The sequence below is a fragment of the Peromyscus eremicus genome, chromosome 14 (genome assembly GCF_949786415.1).
Source record: "Peromyscus eremicus chromosome 14, PerEre_H2_v1, whole genome shotgun sequence".
In the NCBI taxonomy this organism is placed as follows: Eukaryota; Metazoa; Chordata; class Mammalia; order Rodentia; family Cricetidae; genus Peromyscus; species Peromyscus eremicus.
In genome coordinates, this window is record NC_081430.1 from 67188080 (window position 1) to 67204601 (window position 16522).

Below are 16522 nucleotides of genomic sequence, written 5' to 3' on the forward strand. Positions count from 1 at the left end.
CTCAGCCTTCCACTTCCCAGACAGCATTCCAAGTGATCAGGCCTCATTCATTGTCCTCTGTTGAAGAAAATCAGCCCACATGATTGACAGTCAGTCCTGGTTTCTCTAATGTTAATTTATTCTAAACTATGCTTCCACAACAAATCAAGACTACATAATACTTAACCCACCCAGATTAACCTTGTCACTTCCTAGAGTTTTAAAAACTCCAGACAGAGGACATCTGCAACCACTACAAATAATTTTAAAAGATTTATTTGTATTGTTATATATATGTCACTGTGTGTGTCTTGTGAGTGTCCTACACATTTGTACTTGTTCCTGCAGAGGCCAAAAAAGGGCGTCAGATCCGCCGGGGGGGGGGGGGGGGGGGGGGGGATGCACATCTTTAATCCCAGCACTTGGGAAGCAGAAGCAGGTTCAGAGGTGAGTTCAAGGCCAGCCTGGTCTACAGAACTAGTCCCAGGACAGCTAGGGCTGAAACCCTGTCTCCAAAAAAAAAAAAAAAAAAAAAAGGGGGCTGGAGAGATGGCTCAGAGGTTAAGAGCACTGACTGCTCTTCCAGAGGTCCTGAGTTCAATTCCCAGCAACCACGTGGTGGCTCACAACCATCTGTAATGAGATCTGGTGCCCTCTTCTGGCATGCAGTCACATATGCTGTATACATAATAAATAAATAAATCTTTTAAAAAAAAAAAAAGAAAGGGTGTCAGATACCCTAAAGCTGGATGTGGGTGCTGGCAAAACAACCTGCTGCATTCTGTGAAAGAGAAGCACATACTTTAAAGTCTGAGCCATCTCTACAGCCCTACAAATAACTTTTTAAAAAAGATTTCATTAGCCTGGCGTGGCGGCATACACCTTGGTGGCACACACCTTTAATCCCAGCACTGAGGCAGAGGCAGGAGGATCTCAGTGAGTGTGAGGTCAGCTTGGTCTCTGTAGGGAATTCCAGGACAGCCAGAGCTATATGGTGAGACCCTGTCTGTCTCCAGGAAAAAATAAAACTTTTCAATATATATTTGTCAGGTACTATTATTAGGCTCTAGATGAAGCAGACATAAGATCCCTGCAAACCACACTGAAAAGACAGTTGAAATACCAGCAGCTGGGGCTGGAGGGATGGTTCAGCAATTAAGAGCCTAATGGCTCTCTCAGAGAACTAGAGTTTTGTTCCTAGCACCCACATGAGGCTTACAACTGACTGTGACCCAGTTTTGGAGAATCCTATGCACTCTTCCTGCCTCTGTGGACACCTGAACTCATAAGCTCATAACCCACCCACCCCCAACACACACACACATACACATATTTATAAATAAACATTTAGTGTGTGTGTGTGTGTGTGTGTGTGTGTGTGTGTGTGTGTTGCTGGAGAGATGGCTCAGTGGTTAAGAGCTCTTATCCTTCTTGCAAAAGACCCAAGTTCAGTTCCCTACACCCACACTGGGCAGCTCACAAACAGCTGCCTCTAACTCCAGTTGTAGCAAGGTCTGTTGCCTCTGGCCTCCATGGGCACCTGCACATGCACAATAACCACACACACACACACACACACACACACACACACACACACAAATAATGTAAAATAATTTTTTAAATTAAGTAATTTTTCAAAACAAATACCAGTCATAGTTATTCTGGTGAGAAAATTCTAGAGCCCTTGAGCTTAAGTATGTGACCTTTTGACGATTTGTCTTGCAGAGGTTAGATTGTTTTGTACAGGATCACATGGAATTTGGATGGCAAATGAAATTAGCAAAGGAAATGCAGGCTGGAACAGTGAGCACAGGTCCTACACAGGCCTACACCAGGTCCTCTGTGTATATATTATAGCTGTTAGCTTAGTATTTCTGTGGGATGCCTGATTGTGAGAGCGAGTGGGTCTCTGACTCTTGTGCCTGTTCTGGGACTCTTTTTCTCCTGCGGGGTTGCATTGTCCAACTTTGATATAAGTTTTTGCTTCATCTATTATGTCACATTTATCTCTTAGAAGCCTGTTCTTTTCTAATGAGGGACAGAAAGGGAGTGGATCTGGAGAGGAGGGGAGGTGGGGAGGAACTTGTAGGAGTGGAGGGAGGGTAAAGCATAATCAGGATATATTATATGAAAAAAGAATCTATTTTCAATAATAATCATAATAATAGAATGAGCTGGCTTAAGGAGAAAATGCCTAACAATACTGCTATCAAGGATATTATACAGAGCGGTCACTGGATACCCCAGACCTACTGGTGTCTGATTCTGACGCTGCACTTACATTTGTCACACCGAGACAAGCACTGCTAACCTACTGGGATGTTTGTTTTCCTGTGCTTTTCTGTAACAATGAAATCATACCACATACACAATTTCCTTTTTACTGAAAATTATTTGTCTGTTAGACTACAAATATTTACTAAAGCTCTCTCTCGCTGACAGGCATTGAGTTCAGTGGCAAGAGGGCTTTTCAAACTACTGCCTGGTTTGAACCTTACTGGCTATACAATCTCTTGTGCCTGCCAACACATTTGTAAAATGAGGATCAGTCCTCACAGCTGTAGAAAAGTCGCCCCATAACTCGTGTTGAAACCCTAGTCCCCAAGGTGATAACTCTAGGTAAGGCCTTTGGGAGAGGAATAAATCATGAAGGCTCCACCCTCAGTATCTATTAAAAATCGATCCAAGGACACTCGCCCTACCCACAGGTGAGGACATTAAGAAGGCTCTATCTGTGGCTCAGAACATAGTCTTCACTAGTTAGTGCCTTGATCTTAACTTCTCGGCCTCTAGGATGTTGAGAAATAAGTAGTTTAAGCCATTCAGCATTCTGTTTCAAAAGCCAAAACACACTAAAGCAGGACCCTAACCTAAAAGCATATTCTATGTGCTTCAGTGGCCATCTAGCTAGGTTATTTGCCAAAGTTTATTTGGGGGACCCCCCCCTTAATATGCAAGGCATCTTGCTTGTGCTGCTGTAAATATACAAGGACATGTAACAAATGACAGCTGACCCAAGTTCTAGTTCAGTTTTGTCTCTTTGGGGAAGATTACCTTGGGGAAATGACCCCATGTCTAAATTAGTCTCCTCAGCTATGTAATGAGGATCATGTCTTCTGAAAGGGACTCTAAACCCTGAAAAGGAAACGTCTATTAAAGCCCTTCACATACGGTCTAATACAGAACAAATCTTACACAATCTCTATCGAGAGTCTTATTCAACCCCAGTAGAGTAGCCAGGCCACCTTTCCACAGGCCCCCCTCCAGTACCACACACAAGGGTTGTGACTGGCTAGTGTTTCCCTCCTGTGTTCCCTAAGGCACTGCAAATGTATTACAGAATTTACACAGGGCCATCAGGCTAGAACAGACCTCAGCTCATCCAAGAGACTCGTGATCAAGTCAGATTCTTCTCACACTGAAACATGAAATACATGTTCAGCTTCTCTCATCTTCAGCTCCCAGATTTTCTGTGTATTTGCTCAACTGAAAACTCTCAATCTGCAACATGAAGCTCACCCCATTGCCAAAAAATACCCTACACTCTGACTGAAATACAGCTTTCCTAGACACTTCCTGACAGCAACTGAGGCATGGCTTTGATTTCGTACAGATGAGACTGGCCTCCAACTCACTACTTAGCCTAGGCTGTCCTTAACTCTTGATCCTCCTGCCTCCATCTACCAAATAATTAGTTTATAGGCATGCACCACCACCACTCAGATCACAATTGCAACGTCTATCTCTAAAGGCCAAGATGGATTACCATGAAGCTTGTAAACTTTGGACTTCAGGATCCTTGATCCTGTGAGCTATGTGCTTAGGGAGGCTCACCAGCAACCTTCACCTGTTCATTAAAAATAATAGATGAACTGCAGTTAAAATCCAATCAGCTTTTTGCACAGCAACTTCCCTTTGGTCACTTTTCCTGTCACATCAATTCTGCTTTTTGTCAGATGCACTCATAGATCACTCCTCACACTTGGCCCATGTGGCCCAGGCAGGCCTAAACTTCTGAAGGCAAAATCTTTAATTCTTGATCCTCCTGCCTCCACCCTGAATGCTAGGATTACTGGTACACACCACACCCTGCTTAGATCTCCACTTTTAGCCTGCTTTGCTAAACCCTAAACCCCAAAGAACCCAAGAATCCTCTTTCATGCATATTCACTCAGATGAAACCTGAAAATACAAGCCTTCATACTCTAAAGAACAGTGAAAATTCTATTTATTTCCAGTTCTCTTTACTGTGTACTCCACAATCTAAACAAGCCTTTCCTAGAAAGCTGCACTGGATGTCTAGTAGGCATTGAAAACAGTATGCCAATACTTTTTCTCCAAACCTGCCCTCAGTCCTGCCAACAGCAATTCTTCCACTTGCTCTGGTCAAAGCCCTTGGAATCCTTCACTCCCACCTCCCACGGAACCTTGTCATCTTCAGAAGTCGGTGACTACCTAAACCACTCCAACCTGTGCCAGCCCGAGGTAATTGCCTAGATTGTGCTTGCCTGGCTTCCATTTCCTCTTGCCTCAAACTCATTTTTGCCTCCGCTTCTTGAGTGATGGATTAGAGTGCAATAAACCCAGCTCCTGCTATGATTTTAACACAGGTGTAGAGTAAGGCCTCCTTCTGACTGCAACCACCACCACTTTGCTTCCTTTTTCTTCAAACACCATCAAACACTGCAGATCCACCAGTTATCAGTTCAGCATAGCATCTGAATTTGGTACAGCATCCCCAAAACCTAACAGGTTCTCAAACCTGGAGTCACCTCCAGGATACATCTTTTAATTTACTTTTGTTATACACATACACACACATATACCATGGTACAATTTGCAAGGCTCTCTCCTGTCATGTGGGTTCCACAGATTCAGGCTTGGTGGGAAACACCTTAATCCACTCAGCCATCCCTCTTCCCTTTAAACTTTTGAGACAGTCTCACTATATAGACCTGAACTGCTATGTAATCCTGGCTGGTCCCAAACTCTACCTCCAGGGGTATAATTTAAGACCACTGCAAACTAACTGTAGCTGTATACACTTTTAATTCAAGCACCAGAGGTTGAAGACCCCAACAGCCAAAGTTCAATTCAAATCTCAACTACACAGTGGAACCCTACCAACCAACCAAAAAAAAAAAAAAAAGTAAAAAACACTATCTTGCTTTTCCAAAGACAGGGTTTCTCCCTGTAGCCCTGGCTGGCCTAGAGATAGGCCTAGCCTCTGCTTCTCAAGTGTTGAGATCAAAAGGTATACACCACCACCACCAGGCTAAGAACACTGTATTATCTAATAGATTCCCAGACACATGGCAAGTCCAAAGACCATAAGCTTTAATAAGATTAACTTTCTTCCAGTCTCTTACCTAGTCAAGTTAAAAGCCATACTATGTCTTTTAATGAGCAAGTCCTCATTGATCAGCTTTCTAGTTCAGCAAGTTATCAGCAAACACTTGTCTGTAAATCCATGCATGCCCACTGCCCAAGAGGGATTCCCCGGAACTCAGTTAGATGGCTGTTGAGCTATGGGTGCTGGGAAACAAACCCAGGTCCACTTAAGAACCCTCTCTCCAGCCCCAAGGTATTTCTAAAAGGCAATTTTGAGATTATCTCTATTAACAAATTTTTCTAGCCACATTAAGACACCACCTATCAGGCCTGGGGATTTAGATCAATTGGTAAAGTGCTTGCCTAACATGCAGAAGCCTTGGGTAAGATTCCACTCCTCAATGGAGCATGCCTGTCCCTCCCTGAACAACAGAAATTCAAACATTATGGAGCCCAGCACTAGGAGGCAGAGCAGGTGGATGGATCTGAGTTTGAGGCCAGCTTGGTTACAAAGAAACCCTGTGTCAAAAACAAGAAAAACACACAAATTGAAGGTCTTCATTTTTTTTATTCTTTATGTACAAAGACTAGCATGATCTGTTTCATTGTGGAGACAGTCTTGAATAATCCATTCAAGGTCGTTTAGTCCAACTGCAAAGAAAAAGCACATAGGAGAACTTATTACTTTAGAATGTGATTCTGGCATTTTCACTGGTCCCCCCTCTAAGAATTAGTTCCCAATATAATACTACACAAAACGACTGTAACCAAGTGTTCTGGAGAACTAAACAGCCAGTTACTACAATTCATCTTAGCCTCAAGAAACTAGGCCCAGCTTGAAGGGAGCCAGCAACCATAATCTCTAATTCATGTCGTAATTCTCTAATTATGATACTCTCACAATGAGTCATTCAAATCTCTAGGTTTATCACTAGGCTTACAGTAATTATTTGGTCAATATTGGAATCTTGAGCTTAAAACAACTGTCTCTGTTGCACCGGAGACCTCACATAAAACGACACAGGCCCATTAAACACAAGCCTTTTTAAAACTGGTCCCGAATCCGGGCGTGGCGACTCACGCCTTTAATCCCAGCAGAGGTTCAATTACCAGCGTGGTCTACAGAGGTCATGAGTTCCAGGACTACAGAAAAACCCTGACCTGAAAAACCAAACTGGTCCAACTAAACAAAAAGCTGGTGATTTTATACCAAAAAGCAAACAGATTTGTCTTTTGACTGAAAAAAAAAAAAAAAAAAAAAAAACCAAAGTGGCTTTTTGGGAAATCAACCAAGTCTCGTGTAGCATTAACGTGATCACGACCCTAGAACCGATAAAAGACAAAAACCTTGGCTAAACAAATCCACCGGGACCGAAATCTAAGGCTCTTCCCAGTCTATAGTCAAACATTCCGGGCCAGAAATGAAAGACACGTAGTCGGTCTGAAAATACTGAGTTACTACGTAGAAACTGTAGTATCGCCTACAAAGCTAAAACACGTTGCTCAACCTGACACCTAACCGTGGCCAGGCATATAAAGGGGTCACCCTTTCTAGAGCTCTGACCGCTCAAACCCTCAGCTGTGTGTGGGTCTCGGTCTGAAGCCCCCGCCCGCATCCCGGACGATGGCGTGCCACGGCGCGTACCTTAATGAAGCCGATGTCCTTCGCGTACTGGCGGAAACACTGACGGCACATGTTCAGGCCGTATTTCCGGATCAGACCGTGGCGGTTAGAGCAGACGCGGCTGGATGGGGAGAGAGGAAGAGATGGCATTCATGCGGGCCACAGAGGACACACAAATCCTCACCGAAGACCGTCACCCGAACCGGGGCCCGCCCGACCCAGCACAAGCCCGTAATGGCGACCGCGGCGGCGGCGATGGAGGCTCCGATCGCCGGGCCTGCGCGCCGCCCGCGGGCGCCTTGAAATCCCAGCCCCGCCACCGACGATCCCTTTCCGCTCACCACGATCCCCACCAACCGCTTCTCACCAAGAGCGAGAACCCTGGCCGAACTTCCGCGGGTGACTCCAGTAGAGCTGCTGGTGACCCATCTTGCCTGCGGACGGCCAACGAGGAGAAAGGAGCGAGCCCGCGCACGCATGCGCTCTTCAAGTTTCCTGGCGCCACACTCTTACCCAGAATACAACGCTGAGACGCGACGCGTGCGCAGCGCGACAACGTTGTTCGGGTGGGGCGGGGTGTCTTTGAGTGACAGTCCCAAAGCCGACTGACGGGAGGGGGCGGGCACAGTCGCTGACGTCACGCCAGCCCGAAGCTCTAGTATCTCCCCGGCCGCGTTCCCGACCGCCGGGCGCGGTGGCGCACGCCTGTAGTCCCAGCTACTCGGGAGGCTGAGACAGGAGGATCGCTTGAGTCCAGGAGTTCTGGGCTGTAGTGCGCTATGCCGATCGGGTGTCCGCACTAAGTTCGGCATCAATATGGTGACCTCCCGGGAGCGGGGGACCACCAGGTTGCCTAAGGAGGGGTGAACCGGCCCAGGTCGGAAACGGAGCAGGTCAAAACTCCCGTGCTGATCAGTAGTGGGATCGCGCCTGTGAATAGCCACTGCACTCCAGCCTGGGCAACATAGCGAGACCCCGTCTCTTTTAACTAAGTTTTGAACGTTGTCTTTTACATTGTTTTAAAAATTTTGCCTTTTTAAAATTCTTACATATGCTACGTCGCGACCGCAATATTTTACGTTTTTGGTTTTTTTTTTTTTTAAAAACTCAAACGTTCCACTTAGGAAAAGGATTTTAGCCTTCACTCAACACTGACACCTACTGGCGTGAATTTATAAAACAACTTAAATCAACGGCAATGAACAGGCGTCAACGATAGGGGGTCCTTTTCCTCTTCCTTTTCCTTTTCCTTTAATAAAACAACGGATTTTTAATTCTTTGACCTGATACACTCCTCCAAGAGATACATCTACATCATTCCAGGGGATAGCGAATAATGTTAAGGTCTTGATACTCAAATGTACTTGGCTAAATCTATTTTTTATTTGTTTTTGTTGTTTTTGTAACAGTCTCCCCGTGTAGCCTAAGCAGGCCTGAAACTTGGTACTTGCCCATAGTAGATTTACACTTGCTATTCTATAGCTTCAATCCCAAATACTGGGCTTGTACCACCAAGAGCAGTTTAGGTGCCTGAATTTGAAGAAAGAAGTGATGTGAAATAAAGGGTGATTTGATCAGGTAATCTGATAACAAATTTCAGAATGCAAGTAAATTTCTGACCAAAAAAAAAAAAACCACTACTGCCATATTTCCACAGAAACCTAAAATTATGCATAGCCCTGAAATAAAAGCTTATTTAGATCTACAGGGTATAGCACAGTGTGCAACAATAAAGAAAGAAAAAAAAAAGTCCTTTGAACAAGAGCTCTCATGAGAACTTAAAGAAAAAATTCTTTAACATGTGCAACTTTGGGATTTTGGTAAACAATCCTTACCCAATTATTTCATAATGAAAGAAAGAGCCACACACTCAAAGACCAGATGTAACAATTTCTGTCATCAGAGTCCTCAAATCTATCATTAAAACACACACTCAGGATTCTCTCAACCCTTCCAATCCCGATTCTATTTTCTTTTTTCGCTTTGGTGACATGTAATGTAACTAAGCAAGCATATGGGACACAGGCCTGGAATCGTACCCATGCTAGACGAAGAAAGAACTGTGCAGAAGCGCACTGGCTCACTGCCGCCTTATTTGTGTTTCATCTATGCAGCACCGCTTGCTGTTGGTGGGATCACTGGCTTTGCAAAAGCAGGCAGCACGCCCCTCCTGGCTAGTCGGCCTTTCTCGGAGAGTTTGGCAGGTCTGTTGTTCATCGGCTCTCTTGGGATCCAAAGAGCGTTTGTGTTTACCTAGCTACCACTGAGAGATTGGCCAGCATTGTGGCAGTAAGTTTCTGCCAATCTGGAAGATGTATGCGTGCGGGTTTGAGTGTACACACCTGCCAATTCGCTGATGGTTGCCAAACTTTGAATTATTATATTGGATAGACTTCATCGTTCTGGGGCTGGAGAGATGGCCCAGTGATTAAGAGCATTGGCTGCTCTTCCAGAGGATCCTGGTTCAATTCCTAGCCACCACATGGCAGTTTCACAGCTGTCTGTAACTCTAGTTCCAGGGGATCTGACACCCTCACATCGGCATACATGCAGGCAAAACACCAGTGCACATAAAATAAAAACAAATAAATCATTAAAAAAAGGAGTTATGGTCCCAAATCTTTTTTTGGAGGGGGTGGGGATTGCTAATGATTGAGTCTAGGGTCTTTTATTTGCTAGCCAAGCACTGTCACTGAATTCAAACTTTTACTACTGTCAGTGACAATCAGTGTTCTCTGTGCTCTTAGACAGCATAGCAGTTCAGGTAAAATCAGACAGAAAACCAATTCCAGCTGGCTGTGGAACTAATCCCAGCCCTTGAGAGGCAGAAGCTGACAGATCTCCGAGCTGGAGACCAGCCTGATCTGCATAGCAACTCCCAGGCCAGCCAATGACACCCTGTGTCAAAGTTAAGTTAAATTTAAAAATACAATTTCAGAAATGCCAAAACCAATTAACAACGTTCATAGTAAAATTCTGTTTCTTGGACAGGTATGGTGATATAGTCCTTTAATCCCAACATTCAGGAGTCAGAGGCAGAAAGATCTCTCTGAATTGGACCCTGGTTTACAGAGAAACTTCCAGGCCAGTTGGGGCTACCTAGTGAGATGCTGTCAGAGAAAAATAATCTTTCTTGAGTCAAGTGTGGCGGTGCACTTGGGAGGACAAGGCTAGAGGATCAAATTCAAATTTGAATTCAAAGCCAGCTGAGCTATAAAACATGTCGGCCTGAGCTACATAGAAAGACCCTATCTTGAACAATAATAATGATAAAGCCGGGCGGTGGTGGCGCACACCTTTAATCCCAGCACTCAGGAGGCAGAGCCAGGAGGATCTCTGTGAGTTCGAGGCCAGCCTGGTCTACAAAGCGAGTTCCAGGACAGGCCCAAAGCTACACAGAGAAACCCTGTCTTGAAAAACAAAAACAAAAACAAAAAACAATAATAATGATAATGAAGATGATTATGCTTTCTAGAACAACTACTGCCTATAAAATTTGGATTACTCAAGGTTCTCCAAAGGGACATAACCAATATGCTAGGTGGGTAGATAGATAGCTAAATGATTGATATCCATATTGGTAAGGGAATCTATTGTGAAAATTGGCTCACATGCCATCTGCAAGCTAGAAACCCTAAGATGCCGGTAGCATGGCTCAGTCTGGGTCCAAAGGCCTCAGAACCTGAACTCTTAAAGACCGAGGGTTTACTGTTAAAAGTACTAGAAAGATCGCCACCCTTCCTGGTGCCTACCCACACTGAGGGTGGATCTTCCCTCCCCACCCCAGTCTACTCTCTCGTCAGTCTTCTCTAGAAAAACCCTCATAGATACCCTCAAGAGTAGTGATTTGTTTTGCTTTGGTTTGTTTGGTTCGGTTTTTCAAGACAGGGTCTCTCTGTGTAGCCCTGGCTGTCCTGGAACTCACTCTATAGACCAGGCTAGCCTCTAACTCACAGAGATCCACCTGTCTCTGTCTCCCAAGTGCTGGGATTAAAGACATGGACCACCACTATCCCACAATATTCCTTAATCCAGTCCACTGACATCCAAAATTAACCATCTCATATTTTTTCATGCAAAAAATTTTTGAAGAATTTCATTTAGTTATAGTGAGGAATCATGTGCATGCTAATGTACAGCATCAATTTTTAAATTATTTTTTATTTCATATATGTGCACTGTATTACATCATTTCTCTCCTCCCTCAAACCTCAAACCTCTCTCATGCCTCCCTTCTTCCCAAATTCATGACCCATTTTCCTTAATTATTACCGTCACATCTATATGTAAATAAATATACAAATGCAACTGCTGAATCCATTTAGTGTTGCCTTATATGTGTATGTTTTCAGGGCAAACCACTCAGGACTGGATGACCATTTAGAGGACTCATGCCTGGGGAAGACTAGTTCTCCCTGTCTCAACAGTCTTAATTATCTCTTAGCTCTTCATCTAATGATTCCTTGTGAGGTTTCCTCCATTCACAGGGGCATGTCAACTACTGTGGTCATTGTTTAGGGCTTGTTAAGGCAGCTACATTGTTTCCATTTCATGAGTGTCGTTTTCCTGTCATATTTAGAAGACACACTCTGGAAGCAGAAGTGCTTGTCCTCTGGCTCTTACAACCTTTCTACCTCCCTCTTCTGTGATGTTCCCTGAGCCTTATGGGTAGTGGTTGTGTTGTAGATGTATCAGATGGGGCTGAACATCCATCCCATAGTCGGTTGTTAATGCAGGAAATCCATGGATTACTGAGAAAGGGGCTATTTATTAATGGATTATATGGAGGGACAACTCACTGATACAAGATAAGGCAAATTCAGTCACAGAGTCCCTGGAAAGCAGAGAACCTGTCCCACGCTGCTTCACGCCGCCTGACTCGGTCTTCACCATCCAAGAGCAGGAGAGAGAAGGGGCCCAGAGTATAAGTTCCCCAGATCTTAAACTAGCCAAAAGGCCACACCCTAGGAACTGGTATCCCAAGGCCATAGGTGGAACAAATACCCACTACATTTCCCCTTTTTGTCTAAATAAGAAAGTTCTAAACCTAAAACTCTATGCAATAAGAATGATTATCAAGTATTGTCCAGGAGAGATAAAGGGTAATACATAAGCAAAAATAGAACTACAACCAACAAGAACACCATCAAACAAGAGACATACTAAATGTCCAGATGAGGATCCCATCTTCCTTCTGGATACTCCAGAGATCACTACTGGGAAGATTTACTTTTTCACTGTGGAAAACTTGAATTTTTAAGATGGCATAATATGAAAAGAAAGGTTCTAAGGAATCAAAAATAAGCGCGGAGAAAAATAGAATCTTGACAAGAGTAGTCCCTAGATTATTGGCTTTCTTCTGTCCCACACCAGGCAGCTCTTCTGATATGAGACAGAATCGCTTAATTTTTTTCTTTTTTGTTTTTTTTTGTTTTTTTTTTGTTTTTTTTTTTGTTTTTTTTTGTTTTTCGAGACAGGGTTTCTCTGTGTAGCTTTGCGCCTTTCCTGGGACTCACTTGGAAGCCCAGGCTGGCCTCGAACTCACAGAGATCCGCCTGGCTCTGCCTCCCGAGTGCTGGGATTAAAGGCGTGCGCCACCACCGCCCGGCTTTAATTTTTTTCTTTAACAACATGCTTGGATTTCGAGAAGGGGAGAAGCCACATTCCAACTCCAAAGCCAGCTTGATTTATAACTGAGTCGGGACCACAACTTTTCTCAGAAGTAAAGAGCTATGGATGTTAGGCAGTGATGTTTTACCCTGTAGAGTTTATACCCAGGACAAGTTGTTCTCTTCATTTTGTCCAGCTGTGGCTTGCTGCAAAGGTCTCCATCTGCTGCAAAGAGACGCATCTTTGATGAAGGGTAGGGGTTATGCTTGTCTTGGGTATACAGATAAGCATTTGGAATGAAGTTAGGAGTTATACTCCTTTGGGAAGTTGGCAGTAGTAGGTTCTCCTCTAAGATACATGACCCCACTAGCCATGGGCAGCTGACTAAGTTTACAGTACCAGGCAAGCTCTCCCTCCAGCTGAATGGGCCTCATGTCCAATTAGACAGCTGTTGGTTATCCCCAAGATATAAGTGTCACTATGGCACCTTTAGGGATATCTTGCTAGACATGGGGAAAAGTAAGTTTATGTACTTTACATTTTTTCTATTTCCTAAATTACTATTTTTAGGTTTTAAAATTCTTGTGCATCTGTGTGTGTATGTGTGTGTGTGTGTGTGTGTGTGTGTGTGTGTGTGTGTGTGTGTGAGAGAGAGAGAGAGAGAGAGAGAGAGAGAGAGAGAGAGAGAGAGAGAGAGAGAGAGAGAATACTTAAGAAAGTTAGCAGTAGAGTCACTAGTGATGTGGCTTAATGGTAGAGTACTTGTCTAGCTGCCCTGAAGACCTGGGTTCAATTCCTTTCAGTTTTTCGTTTTGGTGGTGGTTGTCATTTTTTAAAATAAAGTATTTTCCTGTGATACTTTTATCTTTTCACATTACACTTAAAACTTGAATCCAAGCCGGGTGGTGGTGGTGGCGCATGCCTTTAATCCCAGCACTCAGGAGGCAGAGGCCAGCCTGGTCTCCAAAGCCAGTTCCAGGAAAGGAGCAAAGCTACACAGAGAAACTCTGTCTCCAAAAACAAACAAACAAACAAACAAAAAAATAACTTGAATCCAGGGGTTGGGGATTTAGGTCAGTAGCAGAGCTCTTGCCTAGCAAGCGCAAGGCCCTGGGTTCGGTCCTCAGCTCTGAAAAAAAAAAAAAAAACAAACCTTGAATCCATTTAATGTTTATTTTTCTGCCCCACCTTCAAGTTAGAGGGAGACTGAATCATAACTGAGACTAAAGGGCTATCTACTTTTACAAGGAATGTGAATTTAAGATGAGCCTGCTCTGTTTGGTAAACAAATAGCACATACTTCTATAATTTAAGTAGCAGATCTACAGGTACTATTGATTTCTCCTTTCTGCAAATATGCTTTAAGTGCCTACTCTGTATGAACACTAGCTGAGTTTTGTAGACTACAACACTGATGACTCAGAACCCAGGAAGCTTGTAGTCTAGAGGTTAAGACATGCATAAATAACCATAGCAGGGTACATTAGGATTCGAGGTGTTCATATCCCAAGACAAAGGACTGCCCCGATGGTACACATGGTTGAAAGTAAAAATAAATACAATGTACTGAGGAAGAGAAAGCACCCCTGAGAATGGGAGTAGGCCAGGGAGCTGAGGAAAAAGCATTAGTTGTCACGGGACAGTTACACAGCAGATGCCTCTCCGACGTTTGTACCACAGGGGCTTTTTACTGCTCTTGTTCTGTTAGGTCCATGAAGCCCAGGAGAGGAAGGCTTTCCAGTCTTTCTTGGCAAACTGGCCTGTTGTAGGAATTTAACAGAGTCGCTGTGTGGGGTAGATATTAGAATGAACAGCTGTTTTTAGAAATACTTTAACCTTGAAGAATCTGTGGCTAACAGTGATTGTTTTGCTGAAGGTGCTGTGCAGCCATCCCATGACTTTGGTCACAAGACTCTCAGGCATACCCGAGGCTCTTGTGTTATTTTGTGTTGCACACAGTACATAATGGAGGACTGAGTCATGGAGGCAGGTGATGTTCTCCTTCAGTAAGACATGTAAATTAAGATTAGGGACCTTGGGCTACAGAGATGGCTCAGTGGCTAAGAGAACTGGTTGTTCTCCTAGAGGACCCTAGTTCAATTCCCAGCACACACATGGCAGCTCACAACTGTCTGTAACTCCAAGATCTGACACCCTCACACAGACATACATGTAGGCAAAACACCAATGCACATAAAATAAAAATTATTAAAAAATAATTTAAAAAAGATTAGGGACCTTGATATGAGGAAATACTTTGTGTAACTTGCAATAAATATGTCTGTGTATGGCTGTTCGGGATTCTGTCCATCAGAAGAAGCTAGACCTTTCTGATGCCACATAGGAATTCATCTTGGTAGTGCCTTCTTTCTTCAACCGACCGGGGCTACACGGTGCACCCCGACACTGGCCATGCTCCATTTGCTGTATGAAGCTCAAGTGGGCAAGGGCTGCCAGTCTTTGTCAACTTTCAGTCAGTCTCCAGTCACTACTATCTTGACACAATCTAAGCTACACACCACGGTGAATAATGTTGCTTATGGGCACAGGGGAGGAGAACAATCAGAGAAATTCAGCCTATTTTTTTAATTTTATAATTTATTTATTTTTATTTCTTGCACATTGCATATATGTCTGTGTGAGGGTGTCAGATCACTGGAGTTACAGACAGTTGTTAGCTTCCATGTGGGTGCTGGGAATTGAACTTGGGTCCTCTGGAAGAGCAGCAAGTGCTCTTAACCACTGAGCCATCTCTCCAGCCCCGAAATTCAGCCTATCATCAACTGAATGCCTAGTATATGCCAGAAACTCAGGAAAATAAATGAAAGGAGGTTTTAGGTGTAATTGGGAGTTTCCAAGAAGGAAAACCAGTGCCAGGCATGATGGCGACAACACTGGTTGGAAAAGTGTTAAGCAAGCAAAAATATGAACGTATGAGAGAAGACTAAAAGGGTGTGTGGTGGGGTGACAACTTATTATTTATTATCTGTGCCTATCTCCTGAATATGTGGTTTTCAGGATGCGAAATCAACGCACACAAAATTCAACACGCTCTACGAAAACAAACACGCTCACTGAAGACTTAATCATATTTCAATTTGCCGCGGTTAAATTGAAAATTGGTGTTTCCGAACGTCATTTCACAATTACAAAAGCGCAACTTAGGGGCTGGAGAGATGGCTCAGTGGTTAAGAGCACTGGCTGCTCTTCCAGAGGACCTGGGCTCAATTCCCAGCACCCATGTGGCAGCTAACAACTGACTGTAACTCCAGTTCCAGGGGGTCTGATACCTTCACACCAATGCACATAAAATAAATTAAAAAAAAAAAAAGACAAAAGCGCAACTTAGATAAAAATAAAATGTTAACTACGATGCCACAACTAAGGTATGGCAAGAGGGAGAGCAAGTGCCTCCCTAGCCCGGGCTGAGCAAATAAAAAAAAAGGAATGAGAAGTGAAGGCGGGTCTCCGCCGTCTTTCCAAGCCTCAGCAGCAGATCACACAGCAAAGTTTGCCCAACAAGAGTCGCCTCGCCCGCTGCCGTCACCTAAAGCTCCGCTCGGACTTGACTGATGCTGCCTGGCGAAAGCACATCCTCACTGGCGTATGTCCCAAACGCCCGACCCTATAAACAAAGGTGACACTCGCCTTCCCTCCGGGATCCCTAGCCCAGGGTGTGATCAGGGAACTGCCATGGGCGCTGAAACTGCAGGACCTACGGCACTACCTGCCAAGGAAGGACGTGGTACCCTCGGCGGCCGCCTGTCCGGAGGCTGAGGGAAGGCCCTCCGGTGCGCACGAGCACGCAGGGATTCCGTCAGGAAACACTAAATAATGCTTAAAAAATGGGCATTCCACCCGTCCCACGGGGAATCTGGGGTGGATCTCTGCGAAGACACCAAGCCGGCGGATGCAGGCGGGCCACGGGCAGCCCTGGCGTGAGGACCCCCCCCCGGAGGCCCTGCCCTTCGGGTGGCG

The 16522-nt window shown here is 44.4% G+C and overlaps 1 protein-coding gene across 1 annotated transcript; it reads right to left on the reverse strand.

The window, feature by feature from the left end:
* Nucleotides 1–5874: 5874 nt before the first annotated feature.
* Nucleotides 5875–7442, reverse strand: Rps29 (ribosomal protein S29). The gene is made up of 3 exons (XM_059279656.1): nt 7302–7442; nt 6956–7055; nt 5875–5961 (listed from the first exon to the last, which is right to left on the reverse strand). The coding sequence occupies exons 1-3, from the start codon at nt 7361–7363 to the stop codon at nt 5953–5955; spliced, it is 171 nt and encodes a 56-aa protein (XP_059135639.1). The 5' UTR covers nt 7364–7442; the 3' UTR covers nt 5875–5952.
* Nucleotides 7443–16522: the final 9080 nt, after the last annotated feature.